At 40.4% G+C, this 23,963-nt stretch overlaps 1 protein-coding gene across 2 annotated transcripts in view; it reads left to right on the top strand.

Annotated features, from left to right (window-relative positions):
- The window catches only part of pnpla7b (patatin-like phospholipase domain containing 7b), a 43,873-nt gene extending 32,070 nt beyond the window's left edge, over positions 1–11,803 (top strand). For both annotated transcript variants that reach the window (XM_083912523.1, XM_083912522.1), the window contains 8 exons: positions 164–233; positions 1,634–1,750; positions 3,000–3,148; positions 3,330–3,482; positions 3,578–3,694; positions 6,425–6,509; positions 8,403–8,533; positions 8,641–11,803. In XM_083912523.1, coding sequence (XP_083768649.1) covers positions 164–233; positions 1,634–1,750; positions 3,000–3,148; positions 3,330–3,482; positions 3,578–3,694; positions 6,425–6,509; positions 8,403–8,533; positions 8,641–8,706 — 888 coding nt within the window. In that variant the 3' untranslated portion in view covers positions 8,707–11,803. The remainder of the gene's footprint in view (positions 1–163; positions 234–1,633; positions 1,751–2,999; positions 3,149–3,329; positions 3,483–3,577; positions 3,695–6,424; positions 6,510–8,402; positions 8,534–8,640) is intronic.
- Positions 11,804–23,963: the final 12,160 nt, after the last annotated feature.

The raw sequence follows: 23,963 nt of genomic DNA, 5'->3' as shown, positions 1-23,963 counted from the left end.
TGCTGAAAGTGCCGTGAATCTTGTCACCTTTATTTCAAACCTGAAAGGAGTACTCCATTTTAATGTAAGGAGTGTTGTGCTTATTGTATCTTTCAATAAGAGTAGTCTGATATTTAATAACAAATGTTATCTTTGTGTGCTTTTACCCCCTTTTCTTTGCTAGGACCTGTGGCTGCCATACTTCAACATTACAACAGATATCACAGCTTCCTCCATGAGAGTCCACACTGATGGTCTGTGCAACTCCTTTCTATTTCTTCTCCTTCTTTATTTTAAAAAACATCTAGCTGCTGGGTTTGAATATGAATTATGAAAGATTTTTACTAGAATGACTGAAGCAAATTGTTACCTGGAGGGTGGAGAAACATGGTCAGCAAAGAAAATGTGTGTTTAATGTAATGTTAATTAACCAAAACAGTCTGACTTATCGGATGTACAGTGATGAGATAAAGCCTTCACTATATCTACTATTGGGCTTAGCTCCACCCAAGACGTTTGTGATTGGTTTAAAGAAATACAAACAAGCCAGAGTGTGTTTTTCCTCTATAACAGGTTGATAAGCAGTGTAGCAATTGCTGGAGTATGGTCTGACAAGGCAAGACTAACCAAAATATTAAAAAGCACTCCTGTGGTCCCTTAGAGTGTAATTCCCGTGCAAAATCATCCATGGTCTTTTTTAGCACTTACATACCGTACATCAAATAAGCCATCAAGACATTTTTTTCATGTTAACAGAGAAATCCAGTAGAGTCGCTGACAGCCGGACTTGGCTAACACTGATTAGCTTGGGGCAGTACAGTGAAGACATAAAACATCTTTTTTTAACTACTAATACTGCTTAAAGTACTGCTATAACACTAGAACCTCTGGAGTAGCATTATAAATATCCATCCATCCATCTCCAACCCAGCTGAAATTGGGTGAGAGGCAGAGTACACCCTGGACAGGACGCCAGTCTATCACAGGGCCCATAGAGACAAACAACCATTCACACTCACATTAACACCTACGTGCAGTTTAGAGTCATCAATTAACCTGCATGTCTTTGGACTGTGGGAGGAAGAACCCGGAGAATCCGCAGAGAACACACGCAGACATGGGGAGAACATGCAAACTCCAATCATGAAAAGTATCCCTACACGGAAAACAAAGCACCAATGGGCTCCTTCCTTTGGGATTGACTTTGGTAATCCACTTGAATGGACTTTACTATGAGAGGAGCTGGTACAGGGGCCAGTAGGTAAGTCTTTAAAACACACTTTAATAAACTCTGGGTTCACTAACTACGTTGTTGCTGCTTTGTTTTGTGTGTAGGGACTCTTCTCATGCTACTGCAGAGGTTTGCTGTTATTTTCAGCAGTAGTAGTGGTTAAAAAAGACGTTTTAATGCCTTTACTGTACTGCCCCGAGTTAATCACTGTTAGCCATGTCCAGTTGTTGTTGACTCTCCCGGATTTCTCCGTTAATAGTTGTTACACGAAAAAAACTGTCTTGATGGCTTATTTGATGTCTGTTAGGGCTTAAAAAGACCATGGGAGGATTTTGTGCTGGAATTACACTTTAATATTTTGGATATGTAATGTAAAGCATGTTCTAATACTGCTTAAAGCATACGCTTGTCTCTCCTCTTCAGGTTCGTTGTGGCGATATATCCGGGCCAGTATGTCTCTGTCTGGTTACCTGCCTCCTCTCTGTGATCCCAAAGATGGACACTTACTCATGGACGGAGGGTACATCAACAACCTGCCTGGTGAGAGACTCTGAGAGGGTGGTAGTGGATTTCACTGCTTCTGCTCCACATGAATGATGATTATGTATTCCATAACAAGATATAGGAACAGCTGCTTTTTACAAACTAAGTCATTCAAGTCTTTTGTTCAAAAAAATGATGACACCATCTAGATCTGTTCTAGAGTGGACTGAACACTGAAAAGTCTCAAATGACCTGTTAATTAAAATGCTGATAGTACTGTGGGGGGGAAACACCTTGGACATGTTTATCCTCTTTAATACGGCCCATAACAAAGATATGAGTAAACAGGAAGCTGAAAAAAATAACTTCAGAAAGGAAAACTTGGTTGTAATGTTAGATTCAACAATACCAGTGTTATAAAAACAGAGGCTGACGTTTGTGTTCACATGGCAAACCTTTTTTTTGCATGAAGAAATGATTAAGAACCTTCAATTCCTACATATACAACTTTGCATCAGACTAAAAAACTTGAGAAGAAAAGAGTTAGAGACTAAAGATGTCTAAGTCCATGTGGATTTTGAATATATGGGTCTTTGAATTTGAAGTCTTTCATAAGGTGTACATTATCGATTATGCACTGCAGTTGTAAAACATTGTCAGGCTCATGTTGATGGCTAAAACGTAACGATTGACGCAGCAGAACCAGGTATATCGTTTTTTTTTTTTTTATTATTTCTAACCCTTTTCTTTCTTGTCAAAACCTACTGCCTAAATTACTGACAATACAACTCGATGGCTGAGAGTTTGGTTTTAAATTTGGGTTTGCCAGTAGTGATTAATGTAGCCTGAAGGCTCAAGCAGAGATGAGGAGCTATAGAGGTCTGGTAAACTCACTTCTTCCTCCACAGCCCCATATTTTTTTCTAGTAGTCTTCAGCCTGCCCAACACTGTGACATCACTGAGGACATTTACCACACCCAAAAGATTTTATACAACCTTTTTTAACATGTGCAATTGTACTCCCCAACACCTGGAAACAGATTTGAATGTGTAAAATCAGTGGGGTTCTTGTCTGAAAACTTACCCTTAACCTTTGAATGATTAAATAAGCAACAATCAACTGATCGACTGCTAACATAAGCAAACAAAACCCCCACAACATATATCTCTCATGTGAAATTATCAAAGCAGTTATAACTTTGGCATGTCAGACCTCATTGCTCATAACAAGAAGCTGCCTGAAAAAAAAGCTTATCAGGGCCTTTAAGACATAGAATTAATGTGTTTCTCTCATTTTGGTATCCAGCTGATGTGGCTCGCTCAATGGGGGCCAAGGTTGTGATTGCAATTGATGTTGGAAGTCGGGATGAAACCAACCTAACCAACTATGGCGACTCTCTGAACGGCTGGTGGCTGCTGTGGAAGCGCTTCAACCCTCTGGCTGAGAAAGTCAAGGTACTCTGTAGTTATTGTTGTGGCCATTTACCAAATATAATGCAGAAAATGTAAAGTAGAGAAATGTCAAAGTAATCACCTGATGAACATATTTTAGTGAATTAGTGGAGAGAGTCTATATGAGAATTGTAGATGTCAGTATCAGCCTTCAGAGTCCTGTTAGACTAGTTTTACCTTCTAGGTCCTGAACATGGCAGAGATCCAGACCCGGCTTGCTTACGTCTGCTGTGTGCGGCAGCTGGAACTGGTCAAAGACAGTGAATACTGCGAGTACATTCGGCCGCCCATCGACCACTACGGCACACTAGAGTTTGGCAAGTTTGACGAGATCGCTGTGAGTTTCCCTTCTGTTCCTCAATGCTATTATCCATGTCTCTTCCCTCTGATGGCTAAGACTTTCCCTCTAACCCTCTGTCACTGTGGCTGCAGGAGGTGGGGTACCAGCACGGAAAGACGCTGTTCGATGTGTGGCAGCGCAGTGGCGTGGTGGACAGCATGCTGAAGGACAGACATCAGGAGGAGTTCCACAAGACCAAAACTGGCCATGTGAGTGCAAACTGCAGACACTACTAACCTAAACCAGGGCTACTGGACTTTAAAGCCATGATAATGTGGTCTTGTGTTTTTTGACTTCAGGCCATGTTGACTCCATTCAGAATATGTGGAAATGTCAGATGGTGAGATGGCTGGGTCACACTGACACTCTGACCTGCCTAAACATTAGAGAGGGCACAGTTACAATCTCTGCTGTGTAGGGATGGGCATTAATTCAATATGATCATTTATCATCTTTCAATGGACTTGTATCGCAATTAAATCATATACTGAGATATCATGATATAAATGTAGTTACGTTGTCTAAATTTACAAGAACGAGCACATGAACTCAAACTTCATAAATGAAATGGAATATTATTTGAATATTGCCATCACAATCGTCACATTGTCCAGTACATACTGGAGATCAAAATTAGAGAACAAAGTATTACAATTGAATATTTTTTTAAATAACCAAGGCACTATAACAAAAACCTTTATTTTGTTAAAAAAAAGCAGTGATCAAAATGAGAGAACAGTAACCATTGTGTCAGAAGAGAAGATTTCAACAATGTTTTCTTCTCTAGGATTCAAAAATGAACAGGAAGTGTAGAGGCCACAGCTTTGAATGACTTCAGCACATCTGCACCCACAGGACATCACTAGTTTCTCACACTGCTCTGGTTTGATCTTGGTCCATTCTGACTCACTCTCTTCCACAGTTCACTAACGGGCCGAGAGTTTCTTACACATTACTTTGATGGGGTTTAGATCTGGACTCTGAGCTGGACATTTCATTGTTTCAATATTCTTAGCTTCAAGGAACTTTGAATCCATTCTGCAGTGCATTTTGTTCACTGTTTTTTTTCACAAAATAAAGGTTTTTGTTAAAGTGCCTTGGTTATTTAAAAACAACATGCTAGTACAGCAGAGGTATAGCTGCAGCGGTTATTCGATCAAATTCTGGAAAAACAATTACAGTATTTCAGAATAAATCAAATATTAATACTTTGTTCTCTAATTTTTATCTCCAGTATACAGTATATACCGTCAAAACCAATATAAAAATGGCAATAATTACGTTATTTTGATGACACTTTATGTTTTGATCCGTGTGTGATATGTTAATTTTGCACTAAAGTTCTTAATAAAATAAACACATACTTTTCATTTGTCAAATATTTTATTCACACAAGAGCAGGCTTTACCAAGTGGTTATTTTATATAGACCGTTTATTTATTGAATTACCAGAAAACATTGATGTATATCTCTATCCAGATATGAAATGACCTATATCAGGATAGAAGATTCGGACCCTCTCTGCCAGCTCGAATCACAAAGTATTGTGCAGTCAAACACACCTCCCTTCAGGCTTCGGTGTGCTAGCTTTACAGTGGATTGAGTCATCTGGGTAATGTGTGACAGTCTGTCATAGTACTGAAATCTGAGAGATTTACATGGTGCATCCGTGGTACCATAAGAATCTGCCATCAGCGTATTTATGTTTGCGTGAGTAGGTGAATGTGGCAAGAAGTGTAAATCACCTTGGATTGTCAGAAGACTAGAAAGTCTATTTCCTGTTTCCCGTTTCCATAAGCTACTATTATCAGTTTGCAGTAAATACTCTCTGATAAACATATTTCTGGAGTTGGTGGAGTGCTGGATGTGTAAATAATCAGCTGTGTTTAAGTAGGCGATATGTTTAACAGTTTTGTAGGCAGCTACCTGTCAGGTTGTTTTTTTCTGTGCACTAGTAGCAAAGATTAAGGTCAGGTATTATCATTCTTATGGTGCCTTTGGCATGGGTACAAGCGGCCGAAATGGGTTTTCTCAGGAGGGAGGCTGGAGTCTCCCTTAGAGAGAGGGGGAGACGTTCAGCCATCCATGAGGAACTCTGAGTAGAGACGCTGCTCCTTTGCGTTGAAAGGAGCCAGTTGAGGTGGTTCAGGATCATCTAGTAAGGATGAACCCTGGGCTCCTCCCTAGGGAGGTGTTCCAGGCACGTCCAGCTGGGAGGAGGCCTCGGGGAAGACCCAGGACTAGGTGGAGAGATTATATCTCCACACTGGCCTGGGAACACCTCAGGATCCCCCAGTTAGAGCTGGTTAATGTGGCCCGGGAAAGGGAAGTTTGGGGTCCCCTGCTAGAGCTGCTGCCCCCACAACCTGACCCCGGATAAGAGGCTGAAGATGAGTGAGTGAGTGATGAGATGAGATGAGTGGTGTCTTTGAATGATTTTACACCTGAATTGTTTGCATGCTTACTGTCTTCTTTTCTTTAATTGTTGCATGGCAACCTACTAAGATGCTTTACTGCCACTAACAATTGATCTGCAGAACCCTCCTCTACAGTTTGCACAAATGTGTATCACACCACCTGTGCTTACCAAGACCAAACAACACAGTGTACCTTTAATTGCTTTGCTGTCGCACTTCAGATCTCTATGCAAACATATTTACACACATCAGATATCACACAGTGGTTTGTGTAGATTGAAGCATATGCAGAAAGTTTTACCAAAAGGCTTCAATTGCAAACCACTTTGGTGCATTTAGTGTCATGGCAAACCATGAAATGGTCAAATAGCTACAGTCAGGGTTTATCAGCTCTCGATCTACACTGATACAAACACAGTGCTCTTGTGACTTTAGTTCTAGGGACGGTTTTGTTCTGTGTCTGTTCAAAATGTATCCTAAAAAAAGTGCTTGAAGCTGATTGAAAGTGTTCTTTCTCTTCAGATGGTCACCTGTCCCAATGCCTCCTTCACCGACCTGGCAGAGATCGTGTCCAGAATCGAACCTGTCAAAAATGCCCTAATTGATGGTTAGTCATCAGTAAAATATTAAAATCAAAAATGATCTATTTACTTAGAAAAGTCTGATTTGCAGTATGCAGTGTGGGTATAGCTCTGAGGAGAATATATTATTTTTTATCAGCCATGCACATTTGTTGAGATTCTTATTCTTATTAAATTCTGGTGTTTCGATCTGTAATTACTCTTTATCCACTTTAAGACACTACAACATTTTGTATGCACGGTGTCTTCTTTCACACTAGTTAGGTGGATAAAAGTGTCGGTTGGTCTCTTTTTGGTGAATGCTGGACTTTGATATACCAACTTAAAACGAGGCTTGACTGATTCATAAAATATTAATCAAATAAAACACGGAACTTCTCTGAAATGAAAGTCAGGCACACTTAGTTACACAGAGAAGGTTATGTGTAAAAGATAAAGACGAAACTAAACTAGATGGAAGTAACAAAAGACAAGAGTAGACTGAACTGGACAGCTCGGGTCTTCCATCTTTAAGTCCAATGTCAAGGTGTGGCTTGGAGGATGCTTGCATTCATTTTCGTGCTCAAACTGGGAGAAACTCGCCCTTCTTTAGTTCTCAAAGAAGAGCTCAGTTTTCACAACTATTGATGACTGTTACTGAAGAGGTATTTTTTTTATGTTTAAAACTAAAAATAAACACATGGGGTTTTTGCCACTGCTCATTTCTCATTAAACATACACAAACATTTAACATCATTTAAGGGTAAACTCAAGAGAAATTAGGCCTTCAAAGACCAAAAATGTGAGTTAAACCGTTAAGAAGCACAGTATGTAAGACCAGACTTATTTCCTCTTATTAAAAACATATCCTGTGGAGGTAATCATCAGAGACACAATAACATAGACACATTAATATGTTAAAATATTAAAAATGTTAAATATGATAATATACAGTACAGTATGATGTCATGACACATTCATATAGACTGGGACAAACTTAAAATACAGTCATTATGTTAGATTTGACCTTTCTTCTAAAACAGTTCTCTTAATAAATGTTTAACCATTAAAACGTTTCTGTAATTTGCCGATAGTTTGTTGCCAGAAGATCAGAGTCGTTTCAAACAACACATATTTTTCTACAGATTAACAAAATTCACATTATTACACAGTTTACACTTAATGGAATGTAGGGAGTCTCCTGAGATCAATAAAACTGGCTTTTAACTCGGAAGAGGAGGATAATGGTTGATTTCACTTTTTGACTATGCCTGTTTATTCAACAGCGTAAATCTTACTCTTTTCGTAAGGAAGTCTCAAAAAGTGCGTTGTTTACAACCTGAGCAGTCATTTTCTTCACTCAGTAATCAGTTCCAGTAGATTCTGTTTAAATTCAGGGTCAAAGGGTCAAGGGAGTTGAGAGGCAGAGGAGGCCATAGCTGGGCCAGTGCACGAGCCCAGTTTACTGATTGGTATGAGAGGTTTCTGATACATCAGAATGGCATCATGGGTGTCATCACGGGTCGTGTCCTCTTCTTGATGATGAGACATATTGGGCGATATCCTACACTCTAATGTCAACACAATGAAACTTGAATTTTGGACCTCGCTTTATGTGTTCACGTTTCCCTTCTGGAAATGAAAATGAGTCCATATTTAATGAGATGATGCCAAAAATGTTTTAATTTTAAATGTAAAATAATTGTCTTAACGTAAGTCATCAACTAGGGAAGTCATTTATTCACCCTATTCACCTGTAGTGTCTCCCCTGAAACAAATGACCTTGTCCTGAAATGTCATCAGAACTTTAAGGATGGTGGATAGTAAAAGTGATCTCCTCTCCTTGTGCAATGCTATGTAATGAAAACAGTTTTATGATTTCAAATGGGACATTTTTCAAATATTCATTTAAAATGTTAACTCTTTTGGTCTGCCTTTAGAGGAACTGTCTGATGAATACCAGACAGACTACGATGAGGAGGCGGTGGAAAGTGCTCTGTCAGACTTTGAGGCGTTCACCGCCGGCAGTGAACACACTGAAGGGGAGGAGACGGCAGACACGGCTGAAACAGTATGTATAAAACGGACATTAATCGCTTGTTATAAAACATTGTAATCATCACTTCCTGAAGTAAATAGAAGACAGCAAGACTTTTAACTTTGTTGTCTTGTTCACAGGACGAGGAAATTCAAATCCGAGTTCGACGCCGGCCCAAAAATGCCCATCAAAGTCTCAGGCCGTGACATCCATCAGAGCCGTGCTGACCATGGTCTACAACACACACGTTTCAATGCAATATTTCTGTTAACCTTTGAGATACTCACTGAGTTTGCATTACCACTATCATTATCCACTGAGCAGACAGGTGACCTCAAAGACACAATGACACAGAACTGTCCATGATACAACTTATGATACAGGTCTGAGTCCTTGTTAGACTCCAAGCCTCCAACAGAGAGAGGTGCTTTTGATTGAGTGGAGAGCCTCAGCGTGTCTCACTGTTTCCTGTACCTTGTACATTTCAGTGGTTTAAAGGGTTCAGTTACAACCAGCGCTCCTGCTGGTCATGGAATTACTAAACTGTCATGCGTCTTGGAGATGTGTATTCCAAACAGGGAACATATCTGACTTCTGTGTGTTTTCATGGGGAAGAAAGGGAACTTGGGAATGTTTGTTAATTTACAGGAATACAGTAGTGTATTTTATTTAGCTTGTTTTACACGCTTTTATGGCAGCTTTTCTGTCATAGTTATGGAAGAACAGGGCAAATGTATGGAATTTTACTACCATGACAGCTTTGAAAAGATTGGTATGTTCATACAAGCACATCACGCACAACTTAAAACTACACAGCAATCTTTCAACATATGATACAGGTTTGATGTGCTTAGAATGCACCTCAAGTATTGTGTTCTCCTCATTTCTGTCCATGATGAAGGGACTTCTCCTCTTCCAGAGCAGGGATATCTCCACACCATAGGTGTGACAAGTATAATGTGAACAATGACTATAATAAGCTTTTTCAAACATGCAAAATAATTTGCATGGGATGTATATCATGTATGTATTTCTTACATGGAGCCTAACTATTTAGAAAACATACAACTGTTTTCATGTGCAATGACTACAACAGCACTACTACTTGACAACTCAACCTTTAGGGCATTTTAGCTGTGTCCTAATTTTATACTACATTTTATACGACAAACCATAACCAGGTTTTGAGTTTGTTTACTCAAAAAACATAAAAGTATAATCACATCTGCTTGACTTGTGAGTGTACTGTGATGTACACTGCTCACCCACAATGCAATGCAAAATGGACATAGGGGAGCCGTTATAAGCTGGGAGACATTTTGACACGTTTCTCAAATGGGGGTACCGTGAGCAGGAAGCCAGTTTTGATATTGAATAATGAAAATCAATAGATTTGTGGTTGAACCACAGCAGCAAAACAGCGCAAAGAACATGAAGAGAGACAAAAATGAAGTGTAGTGTGTCAGTGAAGCCCAAACACGTGTCTCTAAGTGTAACTTATCAAACGTTTTAGTCTTGTGTCATTGTGTGATGACAAGAACTTGGTTTGCCGCTATTTGAGTGATGGATTCTAAACACTGAAACATTGTAATGTCATATTTAGGTGTGTTTCAGTTAGTCATAGACCGATGCATCGGCCCATATTTGCTTTTTTTTTTAGGTGTATCGTATTGGTCGATGGCGTCCACAGGCAGCTCCGTGTTGCTGCTGATGCCTTTTTGAAGTTCAATAATTGTTCCTTTTTTAAATTTGAGACTCGTGACATTTGTCATCATTGTTTGATTTTTATGATGTAAATTGAGGGTGCAAAAAGTAGAATCGGCTCAAGAAAATCAGTCTGTAAAAATACGGTCTCATCATCGGCCCTAAAAAATCTGTATCGGTCGATCCCTAGTTTCAGTTACAAGGTTCATCAGACAGTGATGGCGCTGCGCTGTATTGTACTCCTTTATATACTCCTAAAATGTTTTGCACTGGTCAGGGGGCACTGGGCTGAAAATATATTTCAAAGGGGGTACATTATTTAAAAAAAGGGTGAGAACCACTAAATAAAAACGCCTCAGAAGACAAAATATTCAAAGTATTAAAAAATGAAAAGTGTTACAGCTTTGGGAAACATTTGCTGTTGAATTCTAAAGGTGCAGTTTAATCCACATTGTCATTTCATCAGTAGTTCAACACCATGAATATGTTGTGTTCGTTGAGGGCTAAATGCAGAATGACTGCTGTGAAAGAGTTGTATTTGTAGCAGAGGGTAAATGTAGCCTAGCTTTATTTCTACATACTAATGTTATTATGGCCTTCAGCAGAGTCAGTGACTTCACAGGGCAGTTATTGTGTTGAAAACAAGTCACATTACTCATTCACCAATACTGAATTACAAGTCTCCATTTTATGAGTCATTGTTGTTGTGGGTATTATGTCACTGACTCAGAGCATGGTTCTCACCACACACGTTCTGTTTCACTTTACCCAACTGTTTTGCACAAAGTACTCTGTGCCTGTATGCACTGCTGACTCAGCACACAGGAGTGACCACTCTGTGCTGGTCTTTGCAACTGTGCCACTCAAATAGAGCAAAGAAGTGAACCTGCCTTATTTTATTTTTTTTAGATTTCCTCTTTTTTATAGCAGGTATGGCTACTGGGGCTCACCTGATGTTGACTGAACCTACCAATCAGTTCTTCATGCATTTTTATACCAGATAACTGACAGCCTCACAGCCTAAAGACATGACTTACTGTTGGTGGTCAGTGACACATGCACACCTTGTGCCTGAAATGTCTTTTTTAAGTCAAACTGTATGATAGAAGGCCGTGGGCTCTACTGTAGCTGTGATCATGACCTAACCTAGTACCTGCCATTTAATGCAACACTACACTTTTACTACCTGCCATTTGTCCTTTTTAATCACCATGGTTACAGAGCTCCTGTGATATTGACTTAGTGATTCATTGTTTTAAGTTTAAATGACTGGAATGCAAAAAAGTGTTGAGTATAGTTTCTTTCATAATAATCGAAATACCATGTTTGCTTACGTGAATGATTTTGTGTTAATAGGAAGAACTATGTTAGAATAATTTCTGATAGATGCTGTCTTTGAAAGACTGAAAATCTGTTTTTGACTTATTATTTGTGAAATAGTTACACAGACTACTGTAGAATGATTTAGAATATTTAATATTGAATTTTTAGTGAACAAACTGCTGGGTAATAGTAACACATGCACTATTTGATAGAAATCAAAATGATAGTCAATAAGCTGAAATCTTCTGTGGAATGTGAAATGATGATGAAACTGTTTGTTGCCATGCTAAAATAAAATAGTTTCTGACTGTCACTTAAAGTGAACTATACATGTTGGACCAGATCAGCGTGTTTAAGATATGTGACTGGACAAGGTCCTCAATGTTTTTTCTACATTTAAAGATTCACTTCAATTAAATTTTATTTACAGTGCCACATCATAACAAAAGTTATCTCAAGACACTTTACATATAGAGCAGGTCAAGACTTTGCTCGCAGATCAGTCTGGTGACGTTCCCAGATATGCTGAGAAAATGAGAATCATGAGAATCAATCCATCTGGTGGAGTCAGGTAAGGTAAAGACAACACTCTTTGACATATTTATGGTTTACATAGACCCAACAATTGCCTTCTTTACCAGGCTGTTAAGGTGGTTTGTCCATGTCAGGTCCCTGGAGATGTGGATGCCGAGGTACCTGAAGCTCTCCACCTGGGCCTTGTTTATGCTGAGGGGATGAAAGCTCCTCTGCTGCTTCCTGGAGAAGTCCACTATGAGCTCCCTGGCTTTGGAGGTGTTCAGGTGTGATGGGTCCTTTCTACAAATGAACATTTCCAAAACAAAAAACATTGTGCATTGATTTTAGGAAACTCACCATGGCTAAGGAAGTCATCAGCATAAAGGGTCAAGCAGTGGAGTGTGTCAACAGATATAAATACCTGGGGACCATTATTGACAATAATTTAAACTTTGAGGCAAGCTGTGAGGCTGCATACAAAAAGGGGAACCAGCAGCTTTACTGTGTGAAGAAATTGTCCTCCCTCCACATCGACAGAAAGTTGCTCACTATGTTTTACCGCTGCTTCACTGAATCTGTAATCTCTTTTAACCTGCTCTCTTGGTTCAGCAACCTACCCCTGAAAAATAAAAATTCCCTAAATCAAATTGTTAGGTGGGCTAGTAGGCTGATCAGTCACAGCTGAACCTGGAATCCCTACACAGCAGGCAGCTACAGAGGCTAGTTGGGTCAATCTTGAGCTCTCTCTCCCTCCCACTACACAGCCAATTTCAGCCTCTCCCATCAGGCCCTAGGTACAAAATGGCCGCCTGCAAAACTGAAAGATACAGAGGCAGTTTTGTTCCCTCAGCTGTCATAATGTTAAATAACACTAAGGCTATTAGACTACACACTCATTTATCTAACTTATTGACTGCACAGCCTTCTTAATGTATTTATTATTATTATTTATTACTTATTCTGGTTTAGCTGCGAGAATCTATTAGGATGACTTTTATTCTGTATTTTATCCCCTGATATATATATATATATATATTAGTGTATGTAATATTTATATATTTCAGAGATTTGAACCATGTTTCTATGTCTGGAGCACTGTTGCCACTGTTATGTCAATGTCTTCTTGTTTTTTGTCAATGTCATTAATGTCGTCTATGTGTGTGTAAGCAGCCTACTCTTTTTACCTGCAACCAAATCTACCCTTGGGGACAATAAAAGTTACCATACCTTACCTTATTCTCCCTACACCAGTTTGCCAGGTGGATGATTTGAGAGTGGAGAGGACTGCTGTGTCCTCGGCCTTGCAGTCGTGGGTGTAGAGAGAATACAGTGTTGAGAGTGAGGGAGAATGACGTGATGGCCCGAACACACCACCTGTGGTCTGCCACTCAGGAAATTGTGGATCCACTTGCACAGGGATGGGCACAAGTGGAGATTGTACAATTCTGAGGCCAGTTATGAACAGCAGTCTAACATAACCCCCCTTCCCCGTGTCCAGGTGGGTGAGAGTGGTGTGGAGTAGGTGGGCTATGGCATCGTCGGTGGATCTGTTGGGGCGGAATGCAAACTGTAGTGGATCCAATAAAACAATACTTCAGTTCATTTCAAGTCTTCAGTTTCCCACATCCTGAGCCTGGCTGTTAGGTCAGAAAGTGTTAAGTATAAGAAATAGCACAGATGAAGGTTCTATAAATGTCTGTCACTTTCTACATTGAATCTTTAAGAGGAATTGCCATGACATTTTGTACAGACATTCATGTTTTCTGGAGGATGAATTCTACAGACTTTGCCTCCATGAAGTTTGGTACACAGTACACACATTCTTTACACCATCATTAGGTCAAAATGTTTGCCCAATTAGTCTAATACTTACATTCAGTGCTGAAAAGCAACTGTTGATAACTGTGATTGTCATAGATGTACTACTGTGAGCATGTTCAGCATGGTAAAGTTAGTAGGCTATTTAGCTAAAAGCACCACTGTGGCTTTTTAACACAATGGCAGGAGGTTAACCCTTACATTTGTTTTTTTGATGATTTTGTCTGTGGCAATGCATATGGCATAAATTCTGGTAAGGGTGTGAGTTTTGGGGGGGATTTCTCACCTCCTATAAAAACGAAAAAATAAACCCTGTATCCATAATACATATACTCGGACCCTTAAGGACAGAAATGTCCCCTATTCTCCCCAAATCCATTATAACATGTTTTTTTGGTCCCACTACAGTTACAGCACAAAAACACGTTCACACATTCTTTATATCAGACTCTCAATCTCGAGTCTAGGCTTCAAATTTGTAGTTTTTCCTATTTCCACCATTTTGAGCCATTTACTAATGTTTGTTGTTTTCCTGGTGTGTGTGTGTGTGTGTGTGGAAGCCACAAAAGAAGATAATAAAACAGAGGAAGTTAGCTCCGTGGTATAACTCACAAACCCGTGAATTAAAACAAATATCGCAAAAGTTGGAAAGTAAATGGCGCTCCACTAAACTGGAGGAATCTCACTTAGTTTGGCAAGAAAGTCTTAAAACCTATAGGAAGGACCTCCGTAATGCCAGAGCAGCATATTACTCATCTTTAATAGAGGAGAATAAGAACAATCCTAGATTTCTTTTCAGCACTGTAGCCAGGCTGACAGAGAGCCACAGCTCTATTGAGCCATGTATTCCTATAACCCTCAGTAGTAACGACTTCATGACCTTCTTTAATGACAAAATTATAACTATTAGAGACAAAATCAACTCGCTTGGCACTATTTTTTCATCAAACCCAGGAACCTTAAAAACAGCTGTACGCCCTGATATATTCTTGGACTGCTTTTCTACAGTCGACCTTAACAAATTAACCTCTACTATTTCAGCATCAAAACCTTCTACTTGTCTTCTAGACTCTATTCCAACTAGGTTACTTAAAGAAGTGTTACCTTTAATTAGCACTCCTGTATTAGATATGATTAACATGTCTTTATCAGCAGGTTATGTACCACAGTCTTTTAAAGTAGCTGTAATTAAACCTCTTCTTAAAAAGCCCAGTCTTGATTCCTGAGGTACTAGCCAACTATAGACCTATATCTAACCTTCCTTTTCTCTCTAAGATCCTCGAGAAATTAGTTGCCAATCAGTTGTGTGACTTTTTACATAATAATGAGTTATTTGAGGATTTCCAGTCAGGATTTAGAGCAAATCATAGCACTGAGACAGCACTGGTAAAAATTACTAACGACCTTCTAATAGCTTCAGACAAAGGACCTGTCCCTGTGCTTGTTTTACTAGATCTTAGTGCTGCCTTCGACACTATTGACCATCACATCCTGCTACACAGACTAGAGCATCTAATTGGCATTAAAGGAACCGCACTGAGCTGGTTTAAGTCATATTTATCAGATAGATCTCAGTTTGTAAATGTTAATGACAAATCCTCCATGCACACTAAAGTTAGTCACGGAGTCCCACAGGGTTCTGTCCTTGGACCGATTCTTTTCACCTTATATATGCTTCCCTTAGGAAATATTATAAGGAAGCACTCCATAAATTTTCATTGTTATGCTGATGATACACAATTATATTTGTCGATCAAACCAGAAGAAACCCATCAGTTAGATAAACTTCAAATGTGCATTCAGGAAATAAAAAGCTGGATGACCTGCAATTTCCTGATGTTAAACTCAGACAAAACTGAAATTATTGTACTTGGCCCCAAAGGCCTCCGAAATTCAATAGCTAAAGAAATTGTTACTCTGGATGATGTTGTGCTGTCCTCCACCACCACAGTAAGGAATCTGGGTGTTATTTTTGATCAGGATATGTCCTTCGATTCTCACATAAAACTAACAACAAGGACTGCATATTTTCACCTGCGTAATATTGCAAAAATTAGGAACATTGTGTCTCAGAAAGATGCAGAGAAACTTGTTCATGCATTTGTTACTTCTAGGCTGGACTATTGCAATTCCTTATTATCAGGCCGCTCCAATAAGTCTGTTAAGAGTCTCCAGTTGGTCCAAAATGCTGCAGCTCGTGTACTAACTAAAACAAATAGAAGAGAACATATTTCTCCTGTATTAGCTTCTCTGCACTGGCTACCTGTAAAATCTAGAATAGAATTTAAAATCCTTCTCCTTACGTACAAAGCTCTTATTGGTCAGGCTCCGTCGTATCTTAAAGAGCTCATAGTACAGTGTTACCCAACTAGATCTCTGCGCTCTGAGAATGCAGGGCTACTCGTCGTTCCTAGAGTCTCCAAAAGTAGAATGGGAGGCAGAGCCTTCAGCTACCAAGCTCCTCTCCTGTGGAACAAACTCCCAAATGTTATTCGGGAGGCAGACACTGTCCCCTTATTTAAAAGTAAACTTAAAACTTTCCTTTTTGATAAAGCTTACAGCTAGGGCTTACGATGAGACTTTATTCTACTTAATTATGCTGCTATAGGCCTAGTCTGCCGGGGGATAATACTTTTCCTGATACTCTGAGCTTCTCTCCTCTCTGTCCGAATCATTCATGTCCCATCAATGCATGTTACTGATTCAGCTTCTTCCCCGGAGCTGTTTGTGCTTTGTCGTCTCGCAGGTCTCTGCTGATCGTGGTGGTGCTTGCTGCCGTGGTCCTACATGACGCTTCCTGCTGCTATTGTCACTGTTACTCATATACTATCACTAGTTTAATAAAACTATAAAATTTGTAGCTGTATCGTAGCTGCTATTGCCACTACTCATCATTGATCATGTTTGCCACCATAATTATTATCATTTTCATATTCTGTCACCTTAGCTGTGCTTGTTTCTACTATTCTGTTGTATTAACTGCCTTAACATATACGTTATATTGACATTACTATAAATATTATAGTTACTGTTAGGCTTTGCTTGCATCTCTGGAAGTGTGTCTGTCTGTCTCTCTCTGTCCATCTGTGTGTCTTTTCTCTCTTTCTCTCTCCTTTTCTTCCTCCCCAACCGGTCAAGACAGATGGCCGTCCTCCACAGAGCTGGGTCTGTCTGACGTTCCTGCCTGTTATAGGGAAGGTTTTCGTTGCCACTGTACTCTACAGAGGAATTGTTGGGTCTATGTAAATCATAAATAAGTCATTGAGTGTGGTCTTTACCTACTCTGTAAAGTGTCCTGAGATAACTTTTGTTATGATTTGACACTATAAATAAAATTGAATTGAATTGAATTGTGTGTGTGTGTGTGTGTGTGTGTGTGTGTGTGTGTGTGTGTGTGTGTGTGTGTGTGTGTGTGTGTGTGTGTGTGTGTGTGTGTGTGTGTGTGTGTGTGTGTGTGTGTGTGTCGATATGGTTGTCACAAAAAGGTATCTGATAGGAGTAATAAAAAAAAGCAAAAAAGGGCATTTTACATTGCAGGGAGGGAAGTTTTTAAATCTCACACTATGCAAAAAATAAAAGTGCATCAAAATCAATGTTGGTGCTAATCGTTGTCATACCCCAGGCTGTATTAAAAAAAAGAGAAAAAATTCACCTAGCATTTAGTATACAGAAATTACACTCTCTCACTCACTCACTCACTCATCTTCAACCTCTTCTCCGGGGTCGGGTCGCGGGGGCAGCAGGTTTAGCAGGGAACCCCAAACTTCCCTTTCCGGGACACATTAATCAAGCTCTAACTGGGGGATCCTAAGGCCTTCCGAGGCCAGTATGGAGAAATAATCTGTCCACCTGGTCGTAGGTCTTCCCCGAGGCCTCTTCCCAGCTTTGCCTTCCGGCTCAGCTCTCTTTTCATCACAACGGTGCAGTAGAGCGACTGCAATACCACCCCCGCTGCTCCGATTCTCCGGCCAAACTCACGCTCCATCACTCGTGAACAAGATCCCGAGGTTCTTGAACACCTTCACTTGGGGTAAGGACTCGTTCCCTACCTGGAGTAAGCAATCCACCAGTTTCCTGCTGAGAGCTATGGCCTCAGATTTAGAGGCGCTGATCCTCATCCCAGCTGTTTCACACTAGGCTGCGAACCGATCCAGTGAGTGCTGAAGGTCACTGACTGACGACGCCATCAGGACCACATCATCTGCAAAAAGCAGAGACGAGATCCTCAGCCCACCGAACTGCAACCCCTTCACACCACGACTACGCCTCGATATCCTGTCCATGAAAATCCCAAACAGGATTGGTGACAAAGCGAACCCCTGGCGGAGGCCAACCTCCAGCGCGAACGAATACGACTTACTGCCGAGGATCTGGACACAGCTCTCGCTTTGGGTGTACAGAGATTGGATGGCCCACAGAAGTGACCCCCTCACCCTATACTCCGAAAGCACCTCCCACAGTATCTCCCGGTCACCTGTTCATATGCCTTCTCCAGATCCACAAAGCACATGTAGACTGGATGAGCATACTCCCAGGCCCCCTCCTCACCCTCCTTGCGACAGTGAAGAGCTGGTCCGTTGTTCCACGTCCAGGACGGAATCCACATTGTTCCTCTTCGATCTGAGGTTCAACTAAAGGACGAAGCCACCTTTCCAGCACCTTGGAGTAGACTTTACCAGGGAGGCTGAGTATTGTGATACCCCTGTAAATGGCACACACCCTCTGGTCCCCCTTTTTAAACAGGGGAACCACCACCCCGGTTTGCCACTCCCTTGGCACTGTCCCAGACTTCCACGCAATGTTGAAGAGATGTGTTAAGCAAGACAGCCCCTCCCCACCCAAAGCTTTCAGCATTTCTGGACGAATCTCATCAATCCCTGGGGCTTTGCCACTGTGGAGTTGTTTGACTACCTCAGTGACTTCCGCCAGGGATATTGACAATGATTCCCCATCAGCCTCCAGCTCTGCCTCTACAATAGAGGGCATGTTAGTCGGATTAATGAGTTCCTCAAAGTGCTCCTTCCACCGCCCGATTACCTCATCACCAGGTCCCTTCCTTACTGTAAAAAGCTTGGATGATTCCCCGTTTCCCCCTCCTGAGGTGTCGAATGGTTTTCCAGAAGCACCTGCCTGAAAGTCCTTCTCCACGACTTCTCCAAACTTCTCCCACACCCGTTGCTTTCCCTCGGACACGGCAGGAGCTGCAGCCCTTCGGGCCTGTCGGTACCTTTGCACTGCCTCCGAAGTCCTTCCGAGATAACATATCCCGGAAGGACTCCTTCTTCAGTCAGACAGCTTCCCTGACCACCGGTGTCCACCATGGTGTCCACCACGGTGTTCACCATGGTGTTCCAGGGTTACCACCCCTTGAGGCATCTAAGACCTTGAGGCCACAGCTCACTGCCGAAGCTTCAGCAATGGAAGCTTTGATACTGGATACTTTACCTATCTACTTACGTTATATGTTATTTAGTTGCTTGGTTGGTTAGTGTGACCGTGTCGGACATGGGTTGTTGGGAGGGATGGCGGGATTCATGTTGGGCTTTTTGTGTTTTTGTCTCTGTTCTTCTTCACTTTAAAGCAGACAGACTGTACGGCTGTAATGCTTTTCCTTGTGTATTTATCTGCAAAATTTAATTAAAAACTTTGGAAAAACAAAAAAAAGATGCCTTAAAATAGAATTAAGGAAGGACATATATCGCACATGAAGTGCCCCTCACAGGCACACAAACACACACACACGCACGCACGCACGCACGCACACTACATGATCAGAGGGCACACTTCACGATCAGAGGGTGTGGCAGCATGTGCAGCACACACCACGTACACACCATGACAGCTCCATGAGGAAATGAAAGTGACTGAAATAAAAAGTAATGACGGTCACTAAGAAGTAGTCGGTGCACTTTTTTTAAGAGTTTTAAGGTTTATTTTTAACATAGCTTTAAAACCACCAAGCAATTTACAGTTTTTTTATGTTGTCTGGTATAGTGTTCCATTGTGACAGCTTTAACAGAGAAGGCTGCCTGTCCAAATGCTGTATAGTGAAATGGGACAGTGCAGCTATGTACAGAAGCTATTCTAGTGGACTTTACAGAGCCATGGTAACAGACAAACTTGCACAAACAGGTGGGAGCCAAGCCTTTAAGGATTTTGTAAACCGTTCATAATATTGAAAATATTCTGAAGTTTTCAAAAGTTAGTAGATTATGCTTGTGTAGTATGTCACAGTAGTGGTACCCAAGTGGCTTTTTGTCAAAAAAAAATGTAAGGCCTGTTTGTACAGGGATTCTAAAGGCCTAATTGTTGTTTGACTAGCCTACCCCCAGCAGGTGATACAGTATGAGATATGTGAAAAAATTAGAGCATGCAGAAATATCTTAGCAGCCTCTGTAGATAGAGAGGATCTAATCTGTCTAAAGTTTGCCAAGTTGTATAGTATTTGTCATCTTCTTGATGTGTTTCTTGAAGCTGGTATCAGCGTAGAGTTGAACCTCATGATACGTCATGATTTAAAACTGTCCTCTTTGATAAAGCTTATAGTTAGGGCTGACTAGCCCTTAATCCTGCTGCTATAGGCCTAGTCTGCCGGGGGATAATCCTGTCCCTGATCCTCTAAGCTTCTCTCCTCTCTGTTTGTATCATTCATCTCTCATCAATGCATGTTACTAATTCAACTTCTTCCAGGAGTTGTTTGTGCTTTGTCAGCTCTTAGGTCTCTGCTGATCGTGGTGGTGCCGTGGTCCTGCATGATGCTTCCTGCTGCTATTATTACTGTTACTTATATATACTATCATTAGTTTCTATAAATTATAAAATTTGTAGCCATAATATCAACAATAGTTAATGTTACTTTTGTGGTTGCTTGCATCTCTGGGACTGTCTCTCTGTCTATCTTTGTCTCTATGTCTGTCTTTGTGTCTGTCTTTGTCTCTCTCTGTCCATCTGTCCGTCTCTTCTCTCTATCTCTCTTCTTTTCTCCCTTCCCAACCGGTGCAGACAGATGTCCATCCTCCATAGAGCTGGGTGTGTTCCACATTCCTGCCTGTAATAGGGAAGGTTTTGGTCGCCACTGTTTTGATTGCTGGATTAATACTGTATATTAACAACTATAATAATTATTACTATTTTTATTAAAGATAGTGCGACTTGTTGCTGCTTATGGGGGAAATGTTGGGTCGCTGTAAAGCATAAATAAGTCAGAGTGTGGTTTTTACCTACTCTATATGTCAAGTGTCTCGAGATAATGTTACGAATTAGAGTAAAAAAAAAATTGAATTGAATTAAATTGAATTGAATGACAATACTGTGGGAGGTTGTTAATGTGTATTGGAACTGTAAAGAGATGTTTACTAAATCGGCAATAGGGGGGATTAGAGTAGCTGAATGTGTGTCCCGATATGGTCCTGATGGACAATGCTGATTTTAGTTTTTTAGGGAGCTAATCACTTTCTTTACTTCCTCTTCAGTGACTGTGACCAGGGGGCAAGGCCACAGCTTCTGTTTTGTTTTGTTTGCTCATTTTGTTCAAATTTATTTTCAGACTTCCAAAACACAAACATAACTTATTATTCATTTATTATTCTTTTTTTGGATTCATTTTATTAAATTTAATTTGTTTAGTGTGCTCTGTTTAAAGTTGTACTGGATGTTGTTTTTATATATATATTTTTATAACTTGATTCTGATTCCAAACTGGTCTTTGTGGAACTTTTCTAACACACATTATTTGTCCTTTTGTCATAGGCTTGCTACCTGAAAAATAGCTTCCTTATCTTTTATTTTATCTCCTTTTTTTATTTGCAAACCACTCGTGGGTCCCCTTTCCTCCTGCTCCTCCGCTGCAGCCGCACACAAAGCAACCCCTGTCCCCCAAACCTCCTCTCTCCCCTGTGCTCGTCCCCCCACCACGGCCACAGCCACGGTCACCCCACGGGAGCCCCTTCCCTCAGATGGTTTTCTCGATAGCATACATCAAAAAAGAAAGTCATAACATTGTCAGTCACATATCACCAGATGTATACGATACTGAACAATATTCCAGAATAAATCAAGTATTTATAATTTGTTCTCTAATTTTGATCAGAAGTATATGGAGCTCTTTTCCAAAACGCTATAAATCCATTTTAATAGTTTTCAGGAAAATTAAATTTTTTACCAAGACCCACACATTTGGTTAATATTCAATTTATCTAGTCAAAATGGTTTTTATGGCTCAGTCTGAACGTGTTGAACGGACGGACAAAACAAAAAACTCTCCCGCTTCAGAGCGCCGCCATGTTGGATCGCATAGAACGCTCCCTGAATTCTGATTGGTCGAGAGGACATATCGCATTTAGGCTAAAAATAGGTTTGGCGCTGGTCGCGGTTTTGAAAGGAACTGCATCTTGTGGACCATTTTAAACAAGGAAATATAGCGATTTGGCATGAAACATTGATGAAGCAGTGAAAAGGTTCCGTATACAGCAAAGTGGCATGACAAACTCATTTTTTTTAAATTTGGCTTTTATCTCGTTTTGGAAAAGAGCTCTTATATATATATATATGTACAGTATATATGTATATATCATCAGCAAGTCGTCAACAAGTTCACAAGGCCATGATGGAGAAGTGTGAGAGTTCCAGGGGGACTGACATCAAAGCCAGTTTAGAACTTTATTAGCCCTGATGTTTACCAGTGGTCCTGCAGACACCTACTGTAGTGGAACTACCACAGAGGAGGGTTGGAGGGTTTTGCTGGGGGTTAGGAAGTAGGGAAAGGGCCATTGCTTGATTTGTTTTTTGCGGCTGATGTGATCCCATCCCCATGTCAATAAAATGTGCAAAATCATAACTTTTGTTATTTTTAACTTTCAAAAGTGGAAGCTGGAGAAGGACTTTATCGCTATTTGAAAACAGGGATTTGGGGCCTTTATGTACCTTTATGTGGGCCTTTTATTCTGTTGACAGTGTCTGGTCTGATCCAATATGGCTGCTGTACTGTATTTGAACAGCCCATTTTCACAGGCACCTCAGCGTGTCCTGTGGTCCACCAACAGGGTGTGGTTCACAGTTCAAACTGAAAGTCATTCAGGGTGAGCCCTTAACTGTTTTCTACCATACCTTAATTTGGTGACGGAATAAAGTCTCTTTGATGCAATGCAGAGATACACCAACTGTAAGTGTATTAAAATGCACAACTTTGCAGGTCATGATTATTAAATACATGCACAGCGATGTTAACTGTACATGCACCAAACACTTTCACTTTCAACATCTGTTTTAAGGCTTCATCAAATGAGATGATGATTTTCTGTAAAGTGAAATCAATTCTGTAATTTATGAGCTACGGCCAAATTAATGTTACTGTTAGAGGACAGGCTAAAGTAAACTGCAGTCAACACTGAGGATGATCATCTCGATAACAGTTATTAGGCGCGTTTCCATCAGCTGATCAGTGTTACAGCGGCACGTTCTTCCTCAAGACAAATACAGAATAGTTGTGTTGTTGTGGCGTCTGTACCACCACACGTCACATCACGCTGAGAGCTACATCCAATCAGCAATCGGGTAAATCTTTCCGACAGGGCCTCTTTCTACTCGGTCAAACGGTCTCCTGAGCGACTCACATGCAAATTAGGGGCGTTTTTGGTGAGAGACCTGCCTCATTCAGGGTAGTCCACCATAGTGGAAACACACCTAATATGTTTTTTAAAACAATTTTTAATAAAATTGATTATTGTCCCATTCCAGGCTCTGAAATTGTTGCTTTCTTTGCAAAATATAATAGAATTAATATAATGCAAAAAAAAAAAACAGTCGATACAAAACAAAAATAAGTCAATCTTGCCACATGTGTAGAGCCATACGCAGTGAGTTTGGTAACCTAATATGAAAATGTTTTGGTTTTTTTAATAACTGAAGAGGATAAGATTTCTTACTGACATATTCATTGTCACTTCATATGTTGTGTAATTATTCAGCGTGTTTTCAACCTCAGAGCTCCTGTTTTAGCTTGTCTAAATATAAGAAGCGTGTCACCACACACACTGTGCTGCCGTTATTTTGGTTTCTCTCGGCTGCACTTTCTGTCATAGATTTTCCATGTTGCTTATGTCAA

This window comes from Echiichthys vipera (genome assembly GCF_963691815.1).
Source record: "Echiichthys vipera genome assembly, chromosome: 4".
NCBI lineage: Eukaryota > Metazoa > Chordata > Actinopteri > Perciformes > Trachinidae > Echiichthys > Echiichthys vipera.
The sequence above is the reverse complement of the archived record's forward strand: the minus strand, read 5'-3'. Positions and strand labels throughout refer to the sequence as shown.